At 36.2% G+C, this 14,120-nt stretch overlaps 1 protein-coding gene across 2 annotated transcripts in view; it reads right to left on the bottom strand.

Annotated features, from left to right (window-relative positions):
- Window positions 1–14,120, bottom strand: part of grm7 (glutamate metabotropic receptor 7) — a 131,905-nt gene that overhangs the window by 78,865 nt on the left and 38,920 nt on the right. For both annotated transcript variants that reach the window (XM_018747005.2, XM_018747012.2), the window contains exon 3: window positions 4,348–4,564. In XM_018747005.2, the coding sequence (XP_018602521.1) occupies window positions 4,348–4,564 (217 nt within the window). The remainder of the gene's footprint in view (window positions 1–4,347; window positions 4,565–14,120) is intronic.

The raw sequence follows: 14,120 nt of genomic DNA, 5'->3' as shown, positions 1-14,120 counted from the left end.
AAGTCTGTTTTTCTCCAGTATTTATATTTTGAAAAAAAAAAAAAAAAAAAAGCAGTATTACAAGTGCAAGTCAGCATAAAAGTAATGTTGGCCAGTACAGATAAATGACCATGACCTATGGAAAGCATTAGGTACTATGTCTTGTATTTCTACCTTAAAATAGCATTAAAAGAAAATCTGCAAGAGACAGGATCAAGCATAAAACTTTAGCAATGAAGAAATCTTTACTGAAAGCTGTTTCTAACTTTCCTGTGTTCTCATATTTTCATCTCATTCCACTTTGTCCTTACAGCAAACCCTTTCAAGATGCTTCTACACAACATGATGCTCCAAAAAACACAACAAACATTCTGAAGCACACCACGTTCTCTTAAAAATTTAATTGGTGATTAAACTTCGCATGAAGACTTGACACTAAAATATTAATGATTTCAGGACTTAAAATGGCTGCCTGTGGGATGTCATTAACCTTTTTTTTTTATTTTTTGAAAAAACTGATTCTTTAAAATTACAGCTATTAAAGAAGTTATCTGCAGCTTGGTTAGAATTAGCCATTCTTCAACAGTTGAGATCAAAAACATCTAATCATATGCAATATACATATGTGCTTTTGTGTGCATTTGTGAGAAAAGCAAAATTTTACGACTAATGTATGTTTCTTCAAACAGCAAAAGATTTGTTAAAAAAAAAGCTTATTTCCATAAGTCCTTTACTATTAATAAGCTTAATGTTTTGAAAAATTGAAATTGTTTAGATACAAATTAGCCTGAAATTTCTCAAACTAATTTTCTGGTGAATGCTTTTTAGTTTTAACAAACTCCATGCAAGTTCCATTGCAGCGCTGAAAATTGCAGTTTAATTTCCATTAACAAGAGATAAGTTAAATGAAACAATACCAACACAGAGGATGAGATTTAGGAAAATATAGCAGGAAAATATAGTAGCACCCCAGATACATGTATATAAATTACTTTTTGTTTCAATAATTGCTAATACTAAATCAGGAGCAAGAAAGATTGCCAAAACTTTGTGTAATTTTTATTTGCATGTTAGACAATGTTTTCCATTTTTATTAGTGTGCAATCCTGTGACTAAAGTGAAAAGGATTATTGATTTGCGGTAGAGAACCTATGTCTTCCTTCACACCTTGGGCACACCAGGTGTACAGATTTAGAAATGCAACTTGAAAATCGAGTTAAACCTTAATAGTAAATCAAACTGTAAACACAATGCTTACATTCTGTCTGTCTGAAAGAATTATTGAAAAAGAATTCAACAAATGTGATCCAATATGTTCTTTTTGTGCCCCATTACAAATAATTTGAGTTTGTTTAGTTATTTGATGCTGTATGTCATTCAGTACCCCCAAGGCAACATTGAAGAACATAATCTGGAAGATCCTTACATAATTTAAATAAAGAGGAAAAACAAAATATTGTATATTCTCTGTTAAAAGCAAAGACCAAAATATTACACTATTGTGAACATAAATTTTCCAAGTCAGGAATTGCAAATACTAAGAGCAGGTAAAAGAGCATAAAAGCTAAACAGAAAGTTTTGTCTTTGGCTGTCTGCTGACCTCATTTCAATAATTCTTTAAACTATGCATGAGTTTCTTCTTCTTTTCCTAATGTCAGACGATTAGAGTCTGCATAGGTAGGATCTGGGTAGCATTATGTTCAATACAAATTAAAACAACATACACAGACAGACTGAATATGCTTGTCTTAAGCAGGGTCATGGTGAGCCGGAGCCTAACCCAGCAACACAGGGCGCAAGGCTGGAGTGGGAGGGGACACACCCAGCACGCCAGTCCATCACAAGGCGCCCCAAGAGAGACTCGAACTCCAGACCCACCGGAGAGCAGGACCCGGTCCAACCCACTGTGCCACCGCACCCCCCTAAAGAATATTCATTTTCTTTTCATTAAAATGTTTTTAAAGATGATTTTTAAAATCCGTTTGCTGTTCTAAATCTCTGTAGCACATAATTTCCCATTTCTTACGGTTATTTTTAACAAGAAATTATTTAAAAATATAGAATTTGCACTGTACTGACTAAAGTTAGCCTGCTCACTTCACACAAAAAAACTTAACATCTTAACAAGCTCAACATCTGTCAGCTCTTCACATTCGTGTCCTCAGTACCATGCTCTTGAACACTGCAGGAGCGTTTTTTCTTCAAAACCTACTGAAACATCCAAAAATCTCAAGGGGATTATGCTACAGTCTTGAAAGATGAATACTGTCAACTGGAATGAATGGTATAAATGTCTTTACTCCACAGAATTCTTGGATTCATAAGTTCTTACAAAACAGATTAATGTTTGTTCATGATCACTGAGCCCAGCGTTGTTCCCTATGTGGAGATCATTTCACATTTAAAGCCATGTCTGATTGTAAGGTTTTGTAATGATGACTTAGCAATGAAATAAAACTCTCCTTCAGTCGTCACACAAGTTTTCAAAATAGGTTCCAACAATCTTTATACACTGTTCTTTTCAGTAATATGTCTTCACAAGATAAAAAAAAGAAAAAAAAATTAGAAAGTGAGGCAAAAGATGCTTTTTCTTGCATCGCCGCAAAAAAAAAAAAAAAAAAAATAGTTGAAATAAGGTGATACCGTGGTCAGACTTTCAAACCAAATGCTACGTCCAGGAGGCAAGTAATGTTGAAAATTTTCCACTTTTCATGATCAAAGACCGGCAGGTGATCTTCATCTCACAGTTGGGATCTGCTGCTCCTTGTAAAGTTAATTATGACCCTGTGTTACACTTTTAAACCCCTCTTTACAATTTTCCGTCAAACTAAAGTTTTGTAAAAGAAGCGTGAAAGAAAATTCTCAAGAGCTCAAGAATAAAACAACGCAATCAAAACTGACATGAAAATATCACCCATGAAAGTTTCTAAATGTATGTTCACAATATGAACGAATGGCTTCCAGAAAAGTAATTAGCTGTTTTCCTTACATGTGTTAGTACTGCTACTGTAATACAAGTCAGCTGATAAAATTACACATGCTGGCTGATCTGCACTTACGGCCAAGAATTTACAGATGCATCCAGAAAGGACAACAGCCACACAGTATAGTACTAAACACTTCATATTTCATAATTAGCCTGGATTAGCTTCAAAAACTGTTTGAAAGGTTTTTCACCCTTCTTTATTAAGCATTAAAAATATGTTAATCACTGAGAGCACATGCGCACTTCTAGACTGTGAGGTAAAATGTAACACTTTGGAAAATCCTCTTTTCCCCATGTTTGGTAATGATCAGTGATACCATCTACTTATTCACCTTGTTCTCATGAGTACATATGTTTAAAAGAATATCAGTAGGAGTGAAATACTAAGTAAATTTCAGAAAGTGAAAGAAATAATGGCTTTCTCTGAGATTTTGTTAGTGTTAATTACAGGTCTACTAACATTTTTTTTTTCCTTTCTGTAGTCAGGTAATATATCCTTATTTGTAAGATAGTACCAGTATTAAAGTGTTTCATAGTACTTCTGTGTCACGAATGAACTTATACTTTAAGAAGTGGTACAGCAAGATTTCTTCTTAATACAAGTCTTCAGGAGAAAAACTTAAGTTATTTGATCTAATGTCATTAATCTCAAAACCCATATAATCAAAAGACAAATAAATAATAAAGACAAGATAACTTTGACAAAAACATAATATTTTAGGATTTTAGGATTCCTAATGAGAATGCAAAATGATCATTTCAAACCAATCTGGGATGTTTCTATTTAAAAATGGTGATTAACATTGGTGAACATTCATATCCACCAAATATTTTGATCAGTCTAATGCTGAAAAGGCCAGTCAAAGCTCTCCAAATCTCTGAAATTATTTATTTTTGCCATAAAAAAACTGGAAAAATCAATGTGAAATTGTAATTATTATTTATGGCACATTTCACATATTAAACTGTTTAATTAAATCCTGCCCTAAAATGACAAGAAACCTCACACACAACATAATGTCAGACTGTATAATGTCATAATCTATTAAATGTCACTGTAGATTTAGTTCAAGCCCACATTCTCAACTGGCTCAATAATCTCTGCTAAGTAGGGAGTTTAAAATGAAAATTTCATCTGCCCAGAGGTTCTGATGCAGTTTAATAATACTGTCTGCATTTTTATGATTTTAATTTCTCCCCTTATTCAGAGTTATCTTGTTTCATATGTATAGCAATGAACTGGCATTGCATATTACAAGCATTTGTTTCAAAAGTGTATTTAGATTGCCAAGCCCTGTATACACACACACACACACACACACACATAAACATGGAAACACTGCACACAACAGAAGCCACACATATGCTGAAAAATGGCTGACCTGTTTCTCTGGAGATCTGCATGAAGGCCTCCACACCCTTCTCCCCATAGCTACCTTCCGAGGCCACCGTGGACACATAGTTCCAACCCATAGCCTTCACAATGTCCACCATTGCCTGGGCCTGGAAGGAGTCTGGTGGAACCACACGTGAAAAGAAGTCGTACCGGCGGTCATCGCTTAGCTCAGGGGCGGTTGACGCATAGCTTATCTGGGGGATCTTAAAGAAAAATAAGAGGGGCACAAAACAGCAAAGAGAGGCATCAGGAACCAAACAGAGATTTCAAATGTGAATGAATCATGTGCATTTTTTGTGAAAACAAAACATGTCTTTGTTTAATAAGTTATAAAATATGTCAGCATCATTATATATAAAATTAACATTATATGAGGAAGATTTTTTCTGTATTCTTTAAAATGCTTAATGTCAGAATCATGTTCTCACTTTATGCTTTTCGGAAATATTTAAGACATTTTTCAGTATAGCAATATTAGTTCTGTAAATTATATTTCCACCAAACCTCTGTTATGAATAAAAATATGATACTGTACATTCCTGAGGAATCATTAAGTCTTAGATTGTTAACTGAATAAAATTACAACGTGGTTAGAGAAGCTGCAAGCCACATGTGCCTCTTTAAGATGCTTTGCTATAAATATGTTAGTTTATTCAATTCCCTTGAAATCTACAAAGTGTACTAACTGTAATTTTATCTCCAAGGAAAAATGGAAACCCTTGACAAGCATTGAAAATTAGTTTCATTCATTTTCCTCTCAAGGTTTTGCAGCTTAGATTTACTGTAGCTTGTGCGGTCTTGAATTTGACCTCTGACTAATCTTGACAGAGCTTTTGACTTCCAGAGGTTAATTCCATCCCAAGACAGCCTTCAGCAGTTTTATTATGGTGTTATGTAAGAGCCTCTTTTTCATTAGCCTTTTGATCTCTTCTAACTTTAAGACAACAGGGCCCTCATTTAAATCTATCAATACACATGGCACAGGCTGGTTGATTCTGAATTAAGAAAATGTAACATCAATAATATGTCTTTTTAATTATAGGACACAGAAAGGAAAATAATTACCGTTTTAAGCAACACTTGAACAGCCTAAGGTGAAAAGTCATAAAAGTTTTTCATTTAAGAAAATCTTTAAAAAATATAGCTTCTTAAGCTTTTGTAAAAGTTGCAAAACAATCCGTAATGACTAACAAAGACTACAACTTTTGTCAAAAAAATATCAAAAGAACAATTGACAAACGATAAAAAATGTACAACACTCAGAAGTTGAGTTTTGAAATTTTGTTTTTCAAAAGCTCTGCTGAAGCTTTGACAATAATTTTGTGAGAAAACAATGTGAACATTATCAGTGAATTTAACAATTCAAGTCATACTACACATTATTATTTTTATTTTGGTGATGCATACATGCTACTGTAGTGTTTATATGTGACAAAAGCAGAAAATAAGGAAAGACGCATTTAGGAATATACTTGTAGGTAGCCAGAATTGCTTTGGATTATGCACACTTGTATGCAATACTCTGTTTACACTACTACCTTTGGCTCAATTTCTCCAGAGAACTGAGAACTAAGGGCATGTGTGTCAGAGGAAAAGGAACGTACAAGTCCAGCTATAGAATTCTTCACCATACCTTCTCTCTCCACTGTATACTCCCTCTCTTTGTTCTACTTCCTCTCACCCATGCAGATGAAGGAAGTTTTAAATTATAGCTTTTCCAAGTATCATAGCCCAGGCCTGTAAAGCGTGTCACCATGGAATTTATATGTATTTGAGAATGATAGGCCAACCAAGAGCAGTGATTTGAGGATCCTATGGAAGGATTCCTTTTATCGTAAACCATTATCTTGGCCATTAGGATGTCAGAGCTGTAAGATAGCAGTGACTCCTAACTCAGCCCAGAGAAACTGTCATTAAATAGTACAAGGCGGAAATAGAAAGAGCCTTTGAGAAAACATCATCCTGATCAGTGATGAAGACGTCCAGCTATCTGGTCATATCAGACATAAAGCAACTGATTTCCAAAGCTAATATTATTATTACTACTCTATTGTTATAAATACCAAAAACACTATGCCCTATAAAACTACAGTGTAAATTGCTGGAAAAGATGCAGAATCAAAATGATGTGTAACTGGTAGTAAATAAGTAAAAAATATTAAGGAGTGTTGAGCGAATGGAAGAGTTTTTCTCTACTGTTCTTGTCTCCTGTTTGCATATTTTTTCTAAGTTCAAACTGTACATGAAGGTTATCTCCCTTATTCTTTCTTCACTTCAGGCTAAATCTAGTGCTAGTGAGTTGTTTGCCCACTTTTGGTTCATGGAGCACAAGCGGATTTATCCAAGGCTTTAAGATGACCCCGGTGCCACTCTAGTTCCCTGGGCCATGAACAAGCCTCTCCAATTACAAAGTACATCACTTTTGTTGCTTTCTACAATGACTTTATGACCTACTGCTAAAAAAAAAAAAAATAGCCATAAATAATATTATTGAAGTGATTCAAAACGTCTTTCAAAACCATTCAGTATTACAAAATATGTCTAATACATTATTGTGGTCTGTATGTAGGGGTAGATAGTCAGCGTGGCATTGTTACTGCACTTGTGTACTACACCTAGTGCTTCATCAGAACTTTTCGAAATGGAAAGAGAATTTCTGAAGATGGATCTGTCTTAATCATTTAAAAAGGACATGAGCGCAATAAAACATACAATCCAGAATTACAACAATATGCCAATTGATAATTCAAAAGTTCTGCCAACATATTATGGCATTACATATTATAAAAACAAACAAAAGTACATTTTAAAGAAGGAGAATCTGTTTTCCCAGGAAACCATTTTTCTAAAACCGTAATGAGGTAAAACTCTGCCAAGATGGAATAAAGACAAGAAATAACTATTCATAATGTGTATTATTTAAGTGCAACACTGACTGTTTCAAAAACTGAGCTTTTAATATTTTGTGAATGGATAATTTTAAATATATATGGGCAAATTTAAAAATAATAAAATTTCCAAAACTTCATCAGTTACACTTTGTACAGATTTTGAATATATTTTTACATAGTATGCAGTTCTGTTAATGAAATTATTATGTACTACTGCTCATGCTTTATACAGTTTACAAGGACTTCAATTATGCTTTTCAACCATTCAAACTACATAATTAGTGTAAGTATGATTATGGGTAGAATGAAATCACTGCAAGCTGTCCACATGTTACCTCTTTTTGGATGTCTAATGTCCAGTAGGTTGCCTGGGGCAAATCCTGGGGCTGTTTACAGATCAGAAGTGTTCTTTTCCATCTATATGCCATTGTGAACTAGGTACTGCACATAAATCCATGTCTACGTCCTCTCTTTATATCAAGGACAACTTAGTCGAGTCTCAAATTAAATTCACCCCGTTTGACTGTTGCGTCCTTTTCAAGTTTAAAGTATTTTTCAGGTTTTATATAGGGTCATTTCTTTACCTTCTTCTCGAAAGGTCACCGGGCTGACAGCGTCAGCAGAAAAGAATTTTAGAGGTGTTTGACCAGTTGTTGTGTTTCACTGATCTGGGTGAAATGTTACAGGATATAGTGCAATAGGGTAAGTTGTTGCAGGTGGGTAAGAATGACAATATTGTGTTGTAAAGCCATAGGGGTCAACAATTTGGAGGGAGACATGATGTTTAAAATTGAGAAGCTGAGCTGTACGTCCTTTGGAGTGTCTGCAAAATGAAGAAATGTACATACACGCACACATTTTTTGAACCGCTTGTCCCATACAGGGTCGCGGGGAACTGGAGCCTACCCGGCAACATAGGGCATAAGGCCGGAGGGGGAGGGGACACACCCAGGACGGGACGTCAGTCCGCAGCAAGGCACCCCAAGCGGGACTCGAACCCCAGACCCACCGGAGAGCAGGACCTGGTCCAACCCATTGCATCACTGCGCCACCGCGCCCCCTTGAAGAAATGTAATAAAAAAAAAAAATAATTTTTTTTTTTTTAGCTGTGCTTTACTTTTATTGCATACTTTAAGCTTTTTTGCAAGCTTTAAGGTGAGAGCATTTTTTCAGAAAGGAGAGTTTCTGTGAGGGGGGGTGCAGTGGCGCAGTGGATTTGACCTGTGCCTGCTCTCTGGTGGGTCTGGGTTTGAGTCCTGCTTGGGCTGCTTTGTGATGGACTGGCATCCCAATCTGGGTGTGTCCCCTCTCCCTCCAGCCTTGCGCCCTGTGTTGCCGGGTTAGGCTCTGGTTCAGTGCAACCCCGCTCAGGACAAGCGGTTTCAGCCACTGTGTGTATATGTGAGTTTCTGTAAGGTGAATTTGTGGGAATGCTCCAGTCCACAGTGATGCCATAGTTTCCCTCTTTTTAAAGACTTCTTATCCTTACTCAAAAGGGAGACAACTGGAAGGCTAGTCACTTGGCCCTTGGACTCAAACCTACCTCAAACAGCATCTCCTTTAATGTAAACGCAAATCAATTCCAGTATTTTGTTCATAATTAAATAATACACCAGGCTGTCATCAGATGCCCCAACTCTGAGATATGTTAGTATAGCTCCAGCCTTGTGACCCTACACTATGAGGGAATCATACATACCACACATAAGGCTGCAATTTCTGCCTTGCAGATTGATATTGTGCAGCAGAGCACAGCGGGGCTATAGTCTGTTTCCTACAACCAAGGCCTGTGTGAATTTGATACAGCTGGTTCTTGTCTTGCTAGCAAGCGAACACAGATTCGAGGGGCAGCTGGGTTGCCTGAAGCAGCAAGAAAGATGAAGAAGTGAGACAGGGACTTGTAGTTCCTGAAAGCACCATGCTGAGATGTTGATTACTTGATTCATTTTTGCCTTGCTTTATTTTACTTTTCAAAATAACCTCATGGAACACAGTAATATTGAACTGCAGTCTTTTGAATTCTGCATCTTTGAGAAAATAAATTAATGCTAGTAAGTAAATAGACAGCTTTTTGGGTTACTTCCTAGTCTGTGCCAGGTCTCTGACAGGCTTGTTGCAAATACCTGCATTTAAGAATACTGCTGTTGACTACCTGCAACCTGAATGCTGGCTCACAGCAATTACGCACATGGTTTTCTTGGTAATAGAGGGTATAGAAATGGTTTGCCACTGTTTACTCCCACACATGCTTTTGGGTTGAGAATAGAACATGGAAACTCCCCAATTCCTAAAGGCCCTGAACGTATGCCTGAACACACAGCTCAGGAGCTTGGAGAAACCAGCTGTGCAACCATTCTTCTTTGTATTTGCTCAGAAGTTATGTAATGCCTAAAAAAACATGGCATACCAAGGCTGTTCCATTGTATGTGAGGCTACATGTTATATTTTCTTTATATGTTAACCTGCAGAAAAGGGTCAAACAGCTTTCATTTTGGACTTTATGTTTTGGTGATTATTTTAAAGCATGTAAAAAAGACATTAAGCCAAAGTCAATTATATGGTAGAATGCCCTGTGAATTTCGCATTGGGAACAAGACAGTAATGTAGCATTCACATTAATATCTTGTCTGCGGTACGTTCCTGAAAGTTCAAAATACTGTAATGTAGATTCATACCAAAAAGAGTCTAGAATATAGTAGTGTCAAAAAGGTAAAATGAATCTCAAAGCAGTTTTTCTATAGAGAATTTAAAGGACCTTTCACATATACTTCTTTCTTGACTCCTTTGAAGTCTTTATCCCAGATGGGACCACCCTTAACCGTATATAGGGATCAACAACCAGAACAGTACAAATTCTGCTGTTGGACAGAAACCATCTGAGATTACTTCTAGTATTTTATTGCTTTCAAACATCAAATTCCACTGTTGCATTCATAGACACAATGATCAGCAATTGTATTTTGATAAATGATTGGAATTACAGATAGAAATAATTTTACTTAGAATTTAATATATGTTAAGTCCTGCAGAAATCTGCAAAAACTTTATTTTTTATCCCTTTTTTTCTGGTTGTGTGTGCATGTGATAGAGATAAGTAAAACAGTGCCACTGAGCTTGGGGAAGATCATAGACAGAATAAAAAAAAACTTTTTTATGTGCGAGAGAGAGAATTTGTGTTTGTATGTGTGTATTTATCCGAGTGCAGAGCTGTTTACGTACATCCATCTGTTTTGTGGAGGATATTAAGCCCCTCACAGCAATCATCAGTGTCAAGCTTCAAATAAAATTACTATGCAGAGAGCATTGCTGAATGAAGTTCATTTTGTAGGCCTCGATAGCAGCAGATTTAATCATTTTGACCTGGTGGTTGAGGGTGCAGCAAATCAGCGATTCCATTACAAGGACTCATTTTCTCCTCTGTACTATTTTGCATGTCACGTAAAGAATAGCTCTTCATTTTCATTTCTTCCTTTTTCTCCCAACAGCACGTTCTTATTGAATAAAACGGAAGCAAAAAACAACCATAATAGCAATAATCATAACAATGAAAATACTTTTCTGAAACCACAGGCAATAAAATTCAGTCATGAAGTCCTCCATGGAAGTTAATCCTTTCTCTTGTACCATTGAAATGGTCTTGCACAGTTTCAGAAAATTAATCTGCCCCATGTTGTCAGAATGCATAATTTATTATACCCATGAGTCCATTGTGACAAAGTGGATTAATCCCCCTTAATCTGATCCTTCTAATTTGTTTGCACTATACTTACTCAGTATAATGAAATGGAGATGAAAACATGTCATTCACAAAAAACCAAGTATTACCACACATTTAGCAATTTCAGTGTCTTCCTACAGCACTCATACTCTCATAACCTTCACAGCTCATTCAATGAAAGTATTTTCTAATTTTTGTGGGCTAATGCATGTGGCTATAGAAACATTGCCCCTGTCCAGAACACACCTAGGTATTATTTAGCCATTACTGCAAAAATCATCTTAAAAGCCTGGGACAAGTTGTGAAAGTCCAGAATAAACATATATGCAAACGTAGGCTGTATGTACACCCATTAGTCAGTTTATTAGGCATACCTAGCTACTACTTTGTGGAACCCTCTTTAGCCTCCAAATCAGCATGACTTCAACAACAAGGTGCAGAACACATCCGACAGGATTCTTCATCCCTTTGCTCAGCTAAAATTTTAAACATTGCATTTCATCTTCACCAATCAGAACTGTTGATAACAGGCAACACAGGTCCATGGATTCATTCATTTATGCCAATATGTGACCTTTCCATCAGCATTCAGCAACAGCTACTGCTGTAGTCTATTGCTATAGCCCATCCGCTCTAATGCATGCATGTTGTGCTTTTTGGGATACTCTTCGGCAAATCTCTGTTTCACTGAGCTGTTATTTTTGGCCTTCCTTTAACAAGTCTGGCCATTTTTCTCTGACCTCTCTCATTGGCCAAGAGCCACTCAGACACTGAGTCTGAGGTGAACCCGAGTGCAGAGCTTAATTTACTAGTAAAGAATGTCAGCTGTGAACTGTGACCTTGTGCTCAAGTGAATCTGTTGGATAAGGGACATGGAGATGTTGGGACTTAGAACAAGGAACACAGAGGACTGGACAAAGACGATGATGAAGGCAAAGATAAAGATGACAAAAAAGTGTTTGGGATAAGTCTGACGTTCAGAGTGCAAATACTCCTTGGTTGGTAGCTGAAATTCTTTTTTTTTCGAGATTCCACAATGCTTGCTTGAGCTGACACTCTTCTTTTCCCAGCTGAGATGGGTGTGAACAAGGTGCAGGTGATCAATTGCAGGCACAAAGGGCAGGACTTGTAGAGCTCATAAACTGTATACGCTGGGTGTGCCTCCAGGGGCTGTGACATCATCAGTGAGGGTTTTCCACCCACAAGAATGGATCTGGATTTTTACCACTTCATCACACAATTCTCTGTAGACTTGACCCTTTAGTATGTTAAACCTCCAGATGGGTGGCTGTTTCTGAGGTGCTGAGACCAGTGCAGTAGCAACAGTGATCAGGTCAAGTACAAAGTTGCAGAAATCACCCCTCTTGTCTCTTCTAACATTCATTCTGGGCCTCTAATCCTGCTTTATATACGGTACATTCTTTATACATGTGGAGCCCCTTCTTATTCTAAGTCATTTTACCACTAAAATTACTTTAAGCAAAAACTTATGCTACATAACCCAAAGACAGCAGGAGAGTATGGAGCAGACATGTTTCTCTACTATTCTAATTTCATAACCTTTTCTCAGTTGATGGAACTAAAATATTTTACATTTTCTGATTGTCCTACAGCGATGACTTAATTTGTGTATTGGTTGTTTTTTTCATATTCAGATAAGAAAGTCATAATATTATATGTTCTATATACAAGAAAAATCTATCATTCGTCTGTTGTATAAGGAATAACAATAACTTTTGAAATATAGCAGGTCCGAATTTGTCATTTAACTGTTACTTTGTAGTTATGTTAATCTTTAGTAATTGAATTTTTATATGATGGACAGCATAACTGTCACTTGTTTTGGTTAAACTGTTGAATTCATAGGATGAATGTGGAATTCATACATTTTTATATATAAAGTTCTGAAAATCAATGGAGATATGTTTCTCCACTGTGTTCAGAAATGCCACAAAAGCCAAATAATGAGCCGTTTATACAGTAATAACATTAAGTTATGGCTCTTATCCAAAGCAAATTTTTCAAAATTTCGGTCCATTTACCTTTAAGTGCATAAATCCTTTACCAGGTTGCTCACACTCAAGCCGCCCACATTTTTTTTTTTCCTCTAAGTATCTGCTGCTGTCTGTCTGCTAGCATGCATCCATCTGCAGTGAGCTGCTCATTTTTCAGAAAATGAGACAAATTGGTCATTTGATTCACAACAAGTTTTAGGTAATTTCACCTTGTACCTTCAGAGATTTGTTCCTGTCATATCCACAATGTCCATATCCATGAACTGTAATCTGTCCATTTTGACGGATGGCAAAGGAATTATGCAGTCTGGATTAAGCTAGGATAAAAATGGCATTTAATTTCACTGAGAATCCATCCAACATCCAACAACTCCGGTGTTGCTGCCACTGAATGTAACTGCCTTTGCCTCTGTTGTACAAAATATTGCTAAGCCACTTCTTATTTCTAAGGGACACTCCACACTTAAAGCTATTCATAAATCTTTGCCAGTTCATGCTGGTACTTTGCTTTGATTAGTTGTTGTGCAGGTAAATTATTTTAAAGAGATGCTTTTCTTGGATGAGCATATATATATACAAATGTATTTATTGCATGACAGCTCTATGTTCCCAGAGTGACCTTTCCCAGAGCTTTCGACGCACCTAAACTCATTGTTGTGCTGCTTAGAATATTGACATTACTAGGTGCAACAGAGATATTCAAATTTGTTTCTCCATATTGCAATCATTATGTTTCCTTGCACACAGATTTTACAGTTACCAGCTCTCTTTTTAGGACATGCACTTGAATGATTAATTGTCATTGTTTTCAAAGAGAGAATACTATCAACTGGCTTATGTGGGAATGAATAATTTTCGGTATGGACTTATTTCTAATGTAATGTAATGCACGCTACATTTTCTGTGAGATGTACATCACTTTGGATAAAAGCATCTGCTAAATGAGTAAATGTAAATGTAAATGAAATCCTTTTTTCTGGAAAAAGCAAATGCATAACTTGATTTATAAGTTGATTTTGTTTAATTTCTTTGTAATATTCATTTACAGCTAAAAATGTTCAATTTAAATGCATATAATTGTAGTTTATATTTAATTGTAATGCCATAGGTAATGTTTAATTTTGCCAAATATTTC

This window comes from Scleropages formosus, chromosome 22, assembly GCF_900964775.1.
Source record: "Scleropages formosus chromosome 22, fSclFor1.1, whole genome shotgun sequence".
Lineage (NCBI taxonomy): Eukaryota > Metazoa > Chordata > Actinopteri > Osteoglossiformes > Osteoglossidae > Scleropages > Scleropages formosus.
This window is presented reverse-complemented; position numbering and strand designations above follow the sequence as displayed.